This window comes from Rhinatrema bivittatum, chromosome 4 (assembly GCF_901001135.1).
Source record: "Rhinatrema bivittatum chromosome 4, aRhiBiv1.1, whole genome shotgun sequence".
NCBI classification, from domain to species: domain Eukaryota; kingdom Metazoa; phylum Chordata; class Amphibia; order Gymnophiona; family Rhinatrematidae; genus Rhinatrema; species Rhinatrema bivittatum.
The window spans coordinates 433,752,237-433,766,750 of NC_042618.1; the positions used below are offsets into that span (position 1 = coordinate 433,752,237).

The 14,514-nt window shown below is 44.1% G+C and overlaps 1 protein-coding gene across 2 annotated transcripts in view; it reads right to left on the reverse strand.

Annotated features, from left to right (window-relative positions):
* NT5DC3 (5'-nucleotidase domain containing 3) overlaps positions 1 to 14,514 on the reverse strand; it is a 99,751-nt gene that overhangs the window by 46,287 nt on the left and 38,950 nt on the right. For both annotated transcript variants that reach the window (XM_029601499.1, XM_029601498.1), the window contains exons 5-8: positions 13,127 to 13,217; positions 10,264 to 10,401; positions 7,542 to 7,602; positions 2,051 to 2,153 (exon numbers count right to left, since the gene is read on the reverse strand). In XM_029601499.1, the coding sequence (XP_029457359.1) occupies positions 2,051 to 2,153; positions 7,542 to 7,602; positions 10,264 to 10,401; positions 13,127 to 13,217 (393 nt within the window). The remainder of the gene's footprint in view (positions 1 to 2,050; positions 2,154 to 7,541; positions 7,603 to 10,263; positions 10,402 to 13,126; positions 13,218 to 14,514) is intronic.

Genomic DNA, 14,514 nt, shown 5'->3' on the forward strand with positions numbered 1-14,514 from the left:
TTTCCCTGGCACGCACAAACCTCCCACATCACTTTCTGCACTGCACACACTTCATGTCAACATAGCACCTTTAACACATCTGGCTGTGTGTTTCAAAATAAAATCTGCTCTACGTTCCAAGCAAGACAACGAATGCATATGCTGTGGTCAAGAACTATTTTATGATACATTTTTTGTGTAGAAATGACTGCTACACAAGAAAATTTTGTCTAGCAATCTTAGCAGAATTATGTAACATTTTAAAAGATTATAATGTGATGGATTAAAGATTTTTTTTCTAATCTTTCAAATTTGAATTTTATTCTCTGCCTCTTCATCCCAGGGCTGTCTCTTTTTCGGCTTTCCATTTCTTCTCTTTAGGAACTATTTTTTTTACTCTCCTATAACCTCACCCTCCCTTTACCTTACTCTCTCCTCTAACTGCCTTCCTCCTGTCTTCCATCCACAACCTGCTCTTTTTCTCACCCATCCTCTCCAAAATGGACTCCTCTCTTTCTGTCCCTCTCTCTTCACTACATAAGAACATGCCATGGTGGGTCAGACCAAGGGTCCATCAAGCCCAGTATCCTGTTTCCAACAGTGGCCAATCCAAGTCACAAGTACCTGGCAAGTACCCAAACATTAGTCAAATCTCAAGCTACTATTGCTTATTAATTAATAGCAGTTTATGGATTTTTCCTCTAGGAGCTTATTCAAACCTTTTTTAAACCCAGTTATACTTAACTGCTGTAACCTCCTCCTCTGGCAATGAATTCCAGAGCTTAACTATATGCTGAGTGAAAAAGAATTTTCTCCAATTAGTCTTAAATGTGCTACTTGCTAATTTCATGGAGTGCCCCCTAAGTCCTCCTATTGTCTCAGATCAATTTACATTAACTTGTTCAAGGCCTCTCATGATCTTAAAGACCTCTATCATATCCCCCCTCAGCCGTCTCTTTTACAAGCTGAACAGCCCTAACTTCTTTAGCCTTTCCTCATAGGGGAGCTGTTCCATCCCCTTTATCATTTTGGTCACTCTTCTCTGCACTTTCTCCATCACAACTATATCTTTTTTTAAGATGCGGCAACCAGAACTGCACACAGTACTCAAACTGCAATCTCACCATGGAGCGATACAGAGGCATTATGACATCCACCATTTTATTCGCCATTCCCTTCCTAATAATCCCTAACATTGTTTGCTTTTTTGATCACCACAGCACACTGAGCCGATGCCTAGATCTCTTTCCTGGGTGGTAACTCCTAAGATAGAACCTGACATTGTGTAACTACAGCAGGGGTTATTTCTCCCCCATATGCATCATTTTGCACTTGTCCACACTAAATTTCATCTGCCATTTGGAAGCCCAATCTTCCAGACTCACAAGGTCCTCCTGCAATTTCTCGCAATCCGCTTGAGATTTAACTACTCTGCATAATTTTGTGTCATCCACAAATTTGATCACCTCACTCGTCGCACCCTTTTCCAGATCATTTATAAATATCTTAAAAAGCACCAGTCCAAGAAGAGATCCCTGAGGCACTCCACTGTTTACCACTAACACCCATTCTTCTCTGCCCCATCATCTTTTTTCACAATCCCCTCCCTCTTGCCCTTCCCTCCATAATCCTCTTGTTTCTCTTCCTCTATGACTCTCTCTCTCCAGCTCATAGCCCTTCATGAGTTTCTCAACCCCTTCCACAATTTCTCTTCTTACTCTTATACTCCCCCCCCCCCCCCCAAGGGGTCAATCCAGCTCCTACCCCAAGCAGTCCAGGCCAAAGGCTACAACATCCCTTCCCTTCAAGCGGCCCCAGCGGGACACAGTAGGCCTGTGACAGAAGATGCAGTGGCTCCCCTAGTCCCACCTGCCAGCAGGAACACTGTTCTCTCCCTGCTGGCAAATGGCTTTGGGGCAGAGGCAAATGTTGCCTTGTTCCTGTTTTGTTTTGGGTTTTTTTGCAATGCAAATAACCAGAAAAATTGCACCTCGACTGTGGCAAACAATATTAAATCATTTTAGAGGTGTCAATCAAGTGGTGCACCACAAGGTTCAGGCAGCCTACTTACACAAAAGTGCTGGGACTGTTTGTGATCAGAAACATCTTCTTGCCATGACTTGCCAGCTTTGCCAGCACAGCCTGGGTCTGCTCGCCGTAGCAGATATATTTACCTAAGCAAAGAAATTTGAAAATAATTTAAATGCAGTGTTTCTTTCCAACGGTGGGGTAAAAAAACAAAAAAAACCTCACATATTAACGAGTCGGGTCAGTTATAACTGGAATAAAACATGCGGTAACCAAGCAAATTTAAATGAGTAACAAAATCTAAGATTTTTAAAAACAAACAACATACAAAACTACCGACTTTGTCATCCTTTTAAACCCTATTTCATGTAATGTATTTATAGCAAGAAGTCTTGAGGAAAAGGACCTTCACATATATATAGCTAAAGATTTTACCTGAGGGATGGAAGTTGTTTTTTTGGTTAAAAGAAAAGGTGGGCAAACTGGTAATAAGAGCAGTATTAGTCTACAGAGAAAAGCGATACAGCGTGAGAAAGCAGAACAAGGACAAGCCATGGGAGTGACAGAGATGAGGTCGCCACGCAGGATGCATGGGGGAGACACAAAGTGACCAGGCCAGGAATGACCAAATTGGTAAAAAGGCTGAAGATGGGCAAGATCATGGAGAAAGATATCTGCATACTCCACGCTCTCATCTGGTTTGTTTAAATGTTTGTTTATCAGCATCCCATAGGAAACTTGTTGCGTTCTCTCGGTATTACATATTTTATATCATCCAGTGTTACACATGCAAGGGAGGGGCAAGTAAACATCCCGTACCTCCCTTGAAAAAGCAGAAGCCTCCCAGCCCAGGCAGAGCCCCTAGGACAGGGAGGGGTAGGGAAGAGACTACATCCCAGGTTATCAGAGCTAGGCAAGGCCCAGAGGAACCGGCAGGGAGGGACTTTCTGAATACAGGAAAAGCAGGACCTGGCAAGGCCTAGTGAATGCACCCCAGAAAGATGGCAGGAAAAATCCAAACATCTGCAGAGCCAGAAGGGCCACACCCTGCCAGTGGGGAATCTAAAACACAACCTGATATCCCGGAGGAGGAGCCCATGGAAGAGGAAGAGCCAGATTCAGGGGCGCCCGTGGACATGGATATCAGCCTAAGGTACTGTGCCTGAATCCCTTGAGGACTGATTTTTTGGCAGAGCTTTCTTTCAGATGCCCTTTGAATGAGGGGCAAGGCTAGCAGTATTTTTGGCTCTTTGCTTTTTTTGTTTTCTCCGATTATTAGATGCTGGAATTTTTCTTTCGCCTGCAAGCGAGGGACAGAGCTGCAGGTTTGGCACAACATCAGGGTGAAAGGTAGAATCTGAATGTGGAATGGAACTCGTGTTAGACAGGCAATTACAAAAAGGAGTATTGCTTTGTTTATGTTCCTTTCACTCCTTTTGGAAAACTGGGACTATTTCTGTGGGGGTTCTCTCTTTTGGAGTTTGTATCCTGCACTCCAAGCTTCCCTTCCCAGTAGGCAAGTTTGCTCTCTAGCTGTGTCCCTGGGGCTCACCGGATGGTAGACCAAGTGTACTGACTGGACCAGACTACTGGGCTAAAGCGAGGCTGTGGGCCTCCCCCAATTCCACAGTAGGAAGCATACTCTCATACTCGCCAAGTGCTCTCTCATGCACATGCAGGCACTCTCAAATACAAATGCAGACGCTCTCTCTCACACACATGCTCTAGGTCCTCTTTTCTCTAGGCCTCGTTTTCCTTGCTCACTTCTGGAGGAGGTGGGAGGAGCTTCTGGCAGCCAGTCCTCACTCCAGACGATTCCTTCTTCATACTCCCAGTTCCTGTTGCAAAGGGTAGGCTCCTCGCTGTCCCACAGGCCTATCCATGGGCCATAGCGGGTTGAGCTCCATTACAGCTCTGCTGATCCCTTTCCTTGAGCTCCTCTTCTTACTTTAGCCTCAAGTGGAAAGCTGAGCACGAGCTGATAGGAAACCATGTGCCTAGTGCAACCAGCCCACCAGGTGATATTCAATCCCTCGATAGGCCATTCACTTCTTCCTGCCTGCAGGAGATGAGAACCCTGTGGGCAGACACCAAGACTGCCGCTGCTGCCTATCTGTCCTCTTTCCCATGGGGGATGAGTGACCCCATGGGAAAACCATAAAGACCGCCGCTGCTTGTCTCTTCTTCTCTCCACGGTGGGTGGGAACCCCCAGGGCACATCACTAAAATTGCGCTGCCACAGTTAACATAGAAAATGACAGCAGAAAAGGACACAATTGCAAATCTCGTCTGCCCAGCAAGCTCACATCCTATATGATTCACAGACCGTCAGGGTCTGGGCCTTGTAGATTACTTGTTTGGTTAATTGGTTAAGGCCCAGGGTAATATGTGTCGCATCAGTAATTCACCCCCCCCCCCTTGATTATTTGTATCCCTGTACTTACTCTTGTGCTATTTGATTTATATTGGTACATCACCCTTGTGTTTGCTTTTTTTTCCCAGACTGCCCCCCCTCCCCCCGGACTATATAGTCCATGTCTTAGTTTTCTGCTGTCAGATTTTTTTTTTTTTTTTAACTGTATGAAGGATCCTGCCTCTAATGTGCCTCTTTCCTCCTCTCTCCTTCTCTCGCCTCTAGGGATACGCAGTGTTTATCCCATGCCCTTTTGAATTCCTTCGCTGTCCTGGTCCTCACCACTTCCTCCGGTAGGGCATTCCTTGCATCTACCACCCTCTCCGTGAAGAAATATTTTCTGACATTCAATCTGAAACATCCTTCCTGGAGCTTCATTTCGTGACTTCTAGTTCTCCTTATTTCTTTCCAACAGAAAAGGTTTGTTATTAAAATTGTGTCTTTTATGCCTTTTAAGTATCTGAAGGTCTGTATCATGTCTCCCCTTGTTTATTCTAAAGAAGCCTCTGCAGCAGTATGTAACTTGAGACTTTATTAGGGAAAGACAAAGACAAAGGGATAGGGACAGGGACCGGAACAAAGCACGAGGAGATAGTTTGTTCCAGAGAGTAACAGGTCTATACAATTGTAAGACACACAGTTACCCAATTCTTACATACATTCTTATATACCCTTCATACTGACCAATCAGAGCATATTCAGAGTGTTTTTAGATAAGTGCAATACATCTGATTTGAGAATGTATTAGACCAATCAGCAAATGGGTCTAGGATGTTGGCTGGTTGCATTCCAGCACGTAGTCAGAGTCCTCTGCATTCTTTGTCTAACACTGGTATACAGGAATACAGCACAAAGAGGTGTCAGAAAGACAGTGCATACATACACCCTACTTTCCTTCCTCCTCTCCTCCAGAATATACATATTTAGGACCTTCAACCTCTCCTCATAAGACTTTTGATGGAGACCTACCACCATTCTGGTTGCATTTCTCTGGACTGCCTCCATCCTCTCTCTGTCCCATTTGAGATACAGTCTCCAGAACTGTACACAGTACTCCAGGTGAGGCCTCACTAAGGGGAATTATCACCTCCTTTTTCTTACTGGAGACTCCTCTTTCTATGCAGGCCAGCATTCTTCTGGCCTTGGCTATCGCTTTGTCACATTGATTTTTCATCTTCAGATCGCTAGACACTATCCCCCCTAGGTCCCTCTCTTTCTCCATGCACATTAGCCCTTCTCCCCCCAGCTTGTATAGCTCCTTTGGGTTACTGCTCCCCAGCTGCATGACTCTGCACTTCTTGCCATTAAACTTTAGCTGCCACTGAGTTTCCTTAAATTTCTTTTCATTCTGTCCACATCTTCTGGAGTGTCCACTCTGTTTCAAATCTTAATGTAATCCGCAAATAGGCAGACTTTACCCTCTATTCCCTCAGCAATGTCGCTCACAAAGATATTAAATAATACCGGTCCTAACACCAAACTCTGCGGCACACCACTCAACACTGTTTTTTCTTCTGTGTAGCTTCCATTGATCATCACACGCTGTCTTCTATCCGACAACCTGTTTGTAATCCACACGACCATCTTGTCACTCAGTCCTAAACTTCTCATTTTGTTTACGAGTCTTCTATGTGGGACCTTATCAAAAGCTTTACTGAAGTCCAAGTAGATCACATCTAGTACTTTTCTCTGATCCAATTCCTTAGTTACCCAATCAAAGAAGTCAATCAGATTCGTCTGACACGACCTTTCCTTGGTGAATCCATCCATCTTAATATCCTGCCTGCGGGGTTCCCATCCCTTGTGGGATGTCATGCCAATACTGCCTAAGCATTACCTGTTAAATAGATCAGTAATTAAAAAAAAGATAAAATGAAATGGGGGCTACTCTTGTCTTTGGAGACAGGGTGAGGTGGCCGTGGCAGGGGTGTTTTGGAGGGGCAATTTTTGCTGCTCCAAAATTCTGCCACCTGAAGCCACTGCCTCACCCTCATGATAGACCCACCCCTGGGTAAAAGGGAGAAAGCCCAGAGGAAGACCTACAAGATGTGGATCAATATCATTCATCAAGATTAGTTTCAGGGGGGTTGGACGCATGTTTTCAACGCGCTAGCTTTACCCCTTATACAGTAAGAGGTAATAGCGCGTCGAAAACGCGCGTCCAAACCTGGGCTAACAGTGCGTTAATTTCTGAAAGTAAAATGTGCGGCTTGGCTGTATAAGGGGTAAAGCTAGCGCGTCGAAAACGTGCATCCAACCCCCCCGAAACTAATAGCGCCCGCAACATGCAAATGCATGTTGATGGCCCTATTAGTTATTCCCGCGCAATACAGAAAGTAAAATGTGCAGCCAAGCCGCACATTTTACGCCTGCCCAAAGGCTGGCGTTAATTTCGGCCGGCACCAGGGAAGTGTAGAGAAAAGCAGAAAAAACTGCTTTTCTGTACACCCTCAGACTTAATATCATAGCGATATTAAGACGGAGGGAGGCCCCAAAAGTTAAAAAAAAAAAAAAAAAAAGTAAAAATTAAAAAAAAAAAAATTAAAAAATCGGCCCACGGGTCGGAAGACGGACGCTCAATTATGCAGGCGTCCGTTTTCCGAACCTGTGGCTGTCAGCGGGTTTGAGAACCGATGCCGTAAAAATTTGAGTGTCGGCTGTCAAACCCGCTGACAGCCGCCGCGCCTGTCAAAAAGGAGGCGCTAGGGACGTGCTAGTGTCCCTAGTGCCTCCTTTCACAGCTGGCCCTAATATGCATAGGTCATCCTCCTGAATCGTGCGCCCAGGAGAGTGGCCGCTCGCCAGCTCTCCCGCGCGTTTTTCTGTATCGGCCAGTAAATTTGTTCCAGATACATTTCCCTCCATCTCACCCTAAACAGTGTAGAATCTATACCTAAACCATAACTGCCAAGTTACATAAGGAGCTTGATGTATCCTTCCGAGACTACCATGAAAGAGTGCTCTATGAATTAGGACAGAAAGCTTCATATTCGCTCCCAAACCTCTTGGACAAAAGATCAGTAGGGTCACTAGCCTATTGAGGACCCTCATATTATTTATTTTATTAAAAGAACAGCCCAGAAACATTATGCTCTGCCATGGAAGCATCATAGCTACTTACCAATATCTGCCTCAATTGCTCTATACATAATCCCTTTAACGTGCACATCCCTGATCGCATCCTGGCCAGGAAAAATACAGAATGAGTTATAAGCACAAAATGTCAAAGAAAACAAGGTATGAACACATAGACCTCCATTCAACTACATTTTCAATATTCATCTTTACAAATATATTTAACATTTCTCTAACTTGCATCAATTTAGCACACTGATGTGGAGCTAAATTCCCAAAACCAGAAAAAAGGACTGTTCATTACTGGCAAACGTTTGGGTTTTTTTTTCTAGTAAGTATTGCTCTAGGGAGTTTCGTTACTGTTGACTTTGTTTTCTTCATTATCTGTGTGGATACAGAATTTGCAATGTGACCTCGGACATCCATCCGGGCGCTCAAGTCACGGCGTGCGCTCATGCGCCATCGCTGCTTGAGCACCCAAATTGGACGTGCGTTCATGCACCTTCGCCGGCGGGGCTGCTGGAAGCAGCTTTCGCCGCCAGCTGCCCCCGGGAGGCAGGGGAGCTGCGGTGGGCGCCTCGAGAGGAGGGGAGAGAGGACTGGGGCTGCTGGAAGCATGCAGTAAGTTTACTTTTGTTACAATTTCTATTTGCTTTAATAACGTGTCGAGTCGATTTTCACCCAGCGCCTTGCTTCGGGAGGGGGGGGGGGGGGGAGAGAGAGGACCGGCAATCCCCGATACCCAAGCATAGGAGAACCATCCACTTCCTGGTACCTGTCGTTTCAAATGTCATTTGAAATGACATTTGAAATGACAGGTACCAGCGCATCCAGGATACTGTATAGGCGCTGTATAGCACTCTATACAGTAAAATGGATTGTGCTTCATGGACGCGCTTTGGACGCAGTTTGCCTTTGCATGCCATTTAAATACTGTATCGAGCGGTATGTGATCTGAACTATGCGCGCGGCAAACGAGCGGGCGCCCAGCACTGCCGCACTTTTTCTACCGCGTCCTTACTGTATCGGCTTGTTGTGATTAAAAGATACAGGCTATGAAATGCAGCTAGTTTGTATGCTACACTGGAAGTGTTTGCTTCCAGCTTTCTCCTAGAACAAAATGCATGTGGTTTTCTAGTTAAGACAGCACTTCTCTGCCTTGCTCCCACAATCTTTAGACCAGTGGCGGGTCACTAAGGGGTGGAAAGTGTGTCAGCAAAAATTTGATATAGCAAGCCTTTGTTTTCTATAAACAGCCACATGTGCTTGCTGCTTGAGGAGAGTGCAGAGTAAGGAGCCTGGTACTTAAAATTCCTTGTTACTGCTTTTCCTTCAACCCTGGCAATCAGTCCCACCACCAGTCCCAGCCAGAAATGTTGCAGGCATGCTGAATCCTGCCCCTGGCTTCCCACGATCCTCCCGACTTCTTGGAGTTTCATTTTTCCTCTGTATGCTTGTTTTTCATTATGATCTTTTATTCTGTATTAGATAAGGGTCAGTCTGCATGTTTGACAGAGGTGAGCGATTCTGCTAACTAGGATGCAGATTCTGTGTAGGAATCTAGAGCAGTCTGGTTTTTCCCATAGTAAGAGTATTGTGTTCTATATCTGCAGTCTTGCTTTCTCATAGGTATGGTTTTTGCTGTTCAAGTCCTGGGTGTTAGTGCTCTTATGGTATGGCTGGTATGCTATATAAAATTTATAAATGTCTTTTTAGCAGGTTTTCATGTTATTTCACAAAGTGTCTGGCAGGGTAAGGAATTCTGAAGTCCTGTTACTAAGGGGATACCAGAATTTGAATATATATTTTTTGTATAGTGAGTTGAAAGGGGAAATTTCCTCACTCTTCTCTGTATAAACTCCAGAAGAAGTCAGAACTTCCCGAGGTTGACCGTGAAATCATGAGAGTTTGTTTGTATCGAAAAACTGTGTGCTGCAAATGCAGATCATTCTCAGATTTCTCACTGATGCAATAAGCAAAGATTATAATTTTTGTGAAAAAAAGAAATGATATTTTATTGAAATTAAAGAATATTTTATCTTTCTCCTGCATCTTTTTCTACAATAAAATATCTAGGATTTTTTTTTTTTTTAGCATAGCTATTAAATGTAGTGTGCAATGTATCATGCATGTGAGCATCATCTGGCAGGTGTGTCATGATGGAAAAAAGGTTGAGAACCACTGCTTTAGACTATCTGTTCTTGTTCTAGATTACTTACACTAAAACTGCTGCAACTATTTTAAACAAAAATGTGACATAAGCATGTTCATTTGACTTATGGGTTCCTAGTCAGCAATATTCAGACGAGTTGAATATTTATGTTATTATGTTCAGAAAATCTGTTTATTGTAACATGTTTTTATTGTAACTTATGCTTATGTTCTTATGTTCAGAAAATCTGTTTATTGTAACGCCTTAACCGCGACAGTTTTGTTCTATGGAAACCGACCTGATTCGATATTTGTATCGAGAATGTCGGTATATAAAAATCCTAAATAAATAAATAAATAAATAAATAAATAATAAGTCATTAAGAATATGCCTTTCAGGCTAAAGAGACCTTAGTTTCCTAGGTATTACAGGGCATGAGGATCGTTTGACACAAAGATGGAGTAATATTCAGGCAGGGTACAGAGCAGTTGAGAAAGGTAGCCCAGGGATCTTGCAGCATGAAGCCTTAACTTATTAACTTTCTTTTATAACTTCCTGTGTCTTAATTACTTTGTGGGAAGGGTGAAGTTCTCACTGAGTCAACCAGAGCAGTTACCTTGACATCTTTGTACAGGTGCACAGGCTCATAGTCTATGTTGTTCTTCAGAAAATGCTCATTGACACAAGACAGGAGAGTCATCTCTGGCAATGAGAATATGTCCATGAATTGCTTCATAGTGTTCCCCTGGGAGCTCTGCGCAGACACAGGAACACGAATTAAAGAAAAAATTCACATGAATTTTCTACAATAATCCAGGGCCCTAATCAATCCAAAATCCTAATCCCACTTCTAGGGCAAAATTAAACAACTCAGAGGACAATTTTAAGATGGCCCATTTACCAGGTAAACTCATTTTCTGTAAAATGCCCTCCCTCAATCTGGTTAAAGTGTGCACGTGGGATTGTACAGCACGCATCATTTTAGCCAAATGGAGGGGAAGAGTTCCTTGGGGGATGTTTTAGGCAGGATCGGGAAAACAAAGTGCACAGATTGGATTTTTACATTCTACACACATTATTTTCCTTAGAATAAATTTTACCCGGAGAAAATGAAGGTGGGAAAGAAAGGAAAAAAAAAAGTCTGCTGGTACTTTGTACTTATGTCAATTTTCAAAAAAGAAAAAAAAAGTAAGAGTTGCACACCTACTTCTCCTTTGAAAATCAGACACAAGGGTCACAGGTAGAAAGAGCCTATGGACTTTGCACAGAGGCAGATAGCTTGACAATTGCCTCCTCCCACCCCCACCAAAAGTACACAAGATCATCAACAAAAATGACAAGTGATAATCATAGAAAAATGGCTTAAAAATCATATCTGACACACCACACACGATCCAAACAGGACAAATCAAACCAGTGATACGATTAAAAAAATTTTTTTTTTTAATGCATTGGAATTGCTTTAGCTATGGAGTCTCAGCCACAAGCCTTGGCCACGATTTTCTCTTATTCCTAGTGCAAAGTCATCCTTGTCAGTCATGGTGCATGGAAGCACACTGGGAAATGACAGAAGGATTCCACGAGCACAACTTTCTTTAGTCTTGTATGCCACACACTTGATCTTCCATGCTGTGCCCAAGCCTAGGTGTAGGGATAACCAACTCCAGTCCTCCAAGACACATCAAATAGATCTCGTTCTCAGAACATCTCCATGAACACTCATTGCGGATATGGCTGCACACCTTCGGTTCGATAATAAGCTTAAATTTGTAGAATAAATTGGTTACTCTGAAAACAAGGCTTGGTTGCATCCCTTAAGCACTAAGGGCTGAATTTTAAGAATTGTGCGAGGCGTAGATTTGTGCGTGCACAAATCTACACCCGATTTTATAATATGCACGCGCAGCCGTGCGCATGTTATAAAATCCAGGGTCGGCGCGTGTAAGGGGGTGCACAACTGTGCAAGTTGCACGCACCAAGCCTCACAGCCTTCCTCCGTTCCCTCCGAAGCCGCTCTGAAATCGGAGCGGCCTTGGAGGGAACTTTCCTTCCAACCCCCCACCACCACCACCACCACCACCACCACCCCCTTCCTTCCCCTACCTAACCCATCCCCCAGCCCTACCTAAACCCCCCCTTACCTTTAACTTCTAAGTTGCACCTGCCTCTGGGCAGGCGTAGGTTACACACGCTGACCAACAGCCGGCCCGTGATCCCGGGCACAGCGGCAAATGGCCACTGTGCTTGAAAGCTCCGGCCCCGCCCCCGCCCCTCCCCCTTTTTCAAGCCCCAGGATATACGCGCATCCCGGGGCTTGTGCGCATCGCCGGGCCTTTGCAAAATAGGCTCGGCGCGCGCAGGAGCGGATTCTCAGGGTTACGCGCATAACTCTTTGAAAATGCGCCCCTAAACTTGGCCATGCCAATGCTTGTGGAACTAGAAAAGCCTCCCAGCATTCCCATTAGAATGGTCATGGCATAAAACCAGAGTTCAAGCCTGGAAATAGGTGTGGCAAACAGATTAATTCTCACACCTGAGACCTCTCAGTGCTGTCCTTTGACGACTCTCGCATCTTTGCTACCAAAACACTACCTAAATAGATAACGTCAAACAAAAATTGTTCTGCGTGCAGAGGATATTTTCTCTCTCAATGGCACAGGTTCCTCAGGCATCCAATATTTTTGCATAGAAGGCTCACGAGGCCTTTCATTGACCTATGAATACAGATTTTCTGCCTGTCCAAGAGTGGACTTAAGTTTGCTTTAATCCATCACCACCACTATAACTCTAAGCCCCTCATACAGCAATTGCACATGCACTCACCCTCCCTCCTCAAACTGCAATGCTGATCCAAATGAAAGAGGCCACTAGATTGCTTAAAAAAATACTTTGCAGGTTTCTTTCTCCTCCCAAAACTCCACTCCCTTTTCTCCACATCCCCTTCCCAGGCCCAGTCTTATCTAAAACTCCTCACTTGAGGACTGCCAGACAGCATCAGCAATGTCACTCTGGTATGCTGCAAATATGGTCATTTTTCATGACCAGAACAACTAAATCAGACCAGCTCGGTTACTTAGGTGGCAAGTGCTCTGCATTGCCATGCGGACAGTCCCCAGGTCAGAAAGGGCTGGGGATGCTGCAGAAGCAGTGGTCACAGTCCCCGGGGAGGGGGAGGGGGTAGAAACCCTGGTCATTGTTCGAGGGTAACACCTAGTGACCAGATTCAGGGCCCATGATTGCAGGGTTCTGGAGGGAGCCCTGGTGCATGGTCCCTGGGGCTCAGGAACATCTCTACAATGACTGAACCAACATGTAACTTGGGGGGGGGGGGTGAATATCCCCAGATAGTCGCCCATGGCAGCAGATACCAGTTCTGATTCCATTTCTAGATGCACAGAAAAAAAGGAGTAAGAGAGAACTGTCCAGTCTAAAAATATTTTTAAAATAAATAAATAAGGGGGGGGAGGGACTTTGTTTACCTTTCCATAAAAGTCGCTCATTTGTTCCAAAGGGACATGGGATCCTTCATACATGGCAATAACTTCTTCATCTGGGACAACATGGAGTCCTCTAGCAATGCAAGAATCAGTTTCAATTGAACAGCAAAATATGGGATTTCAGACACAATGTATGCACAATTATTCTCGAGGAATGCTAAACACACAGAATCTTATGAGCTTTCCTTCATGTGCCATTAAGTATACTGGAGCTCACGCTGTTCATCGCACCCAGGTGAGTGCAGCAGTCTCGCATCTGAAATCACAGGGGGGGTGGGGGAACAATTTTTAAAGCCATTTATGCAGGTAAATAGCAAAATGTATCCACATCAATTGGCCGTCTGCAAAACACCCTCTCTGATTCCTCCTAACAGTACAAGCAGTGTTCCATAATGTGCACGATTTTAGCCACAATTTGGGGAGATGCTCGGGGGGGGGGGGGGGGGGTTTGGGAGAGTTTGGAAAAATGAACATGTGCAGATTAGATTTTCAAAATCTATGCGTGTTATTTTCCATGAAAATTTTTTATTTATACAAAAAATAAGAGCACATGCAAAAAGTCTGCAGGTACTTTGTAGCCGGGGCTCTTTTTTTAAAAGGGAAAAGTGTACGTGTATTTTTCTTTTCAAATTTGATACAAGGTCCACAGGTAAACAGTGCCCATGAACTTTGCAGCAAAGCAACCAGAAGAGAGATAGACAGTGACACAGAAATGATGGCAGAAAAAGACCAAATGGTCCATCCAGTCTGCCTAGCAAGCTGCTTATGATTGTAACTGATGCTCCATGCAGGTTACCTTGCCTAGCTGTAATTTTTTTTTTTTTTTTTTTTTAAAGTTTTAAAAAAATGAGATTTATTTTTTTTTGCCATTTTTGGCTATTAAGCGAAAACAAAGTGATCTTTACTAGTCTGGTATTATAAATTCTGTCATTTGTTTCCAGGCTTCTGCAGTGGATCCTTAAATTGGATGCAACAGTTTCTCAGGATTTCCCTTCCTGAAACGCTCTCTCACCTTAGAGGTCTGAAACTTTATGAATCAAACACACCCGTGCACTGGTTTGGGGAGAAAAACCACGCTGGTCATGTCACTTTCTTTACAGAGGGAGCTGAAATGACTGCTAATACATTCTTAGCTCATTTTCTTGAATCAGGGGTGCTCAGTGACTGCAGCAGACATCAAGGGGAATTTTAAGAAGCACTATGCTCAGAGAATAGAGTAAGAGTTTCAAATTACCAGCTGGCAGAAATATAATACATTCTCAGCCTGTTTTAGGGGGAGGGAGGGGGGAAACCACACTCGGCTAGGCACAGTAAAGAGTTTTTCCCATTTCAGGCCTGATCTACTGACTCAGGCCCTTTGTGTCTATGGA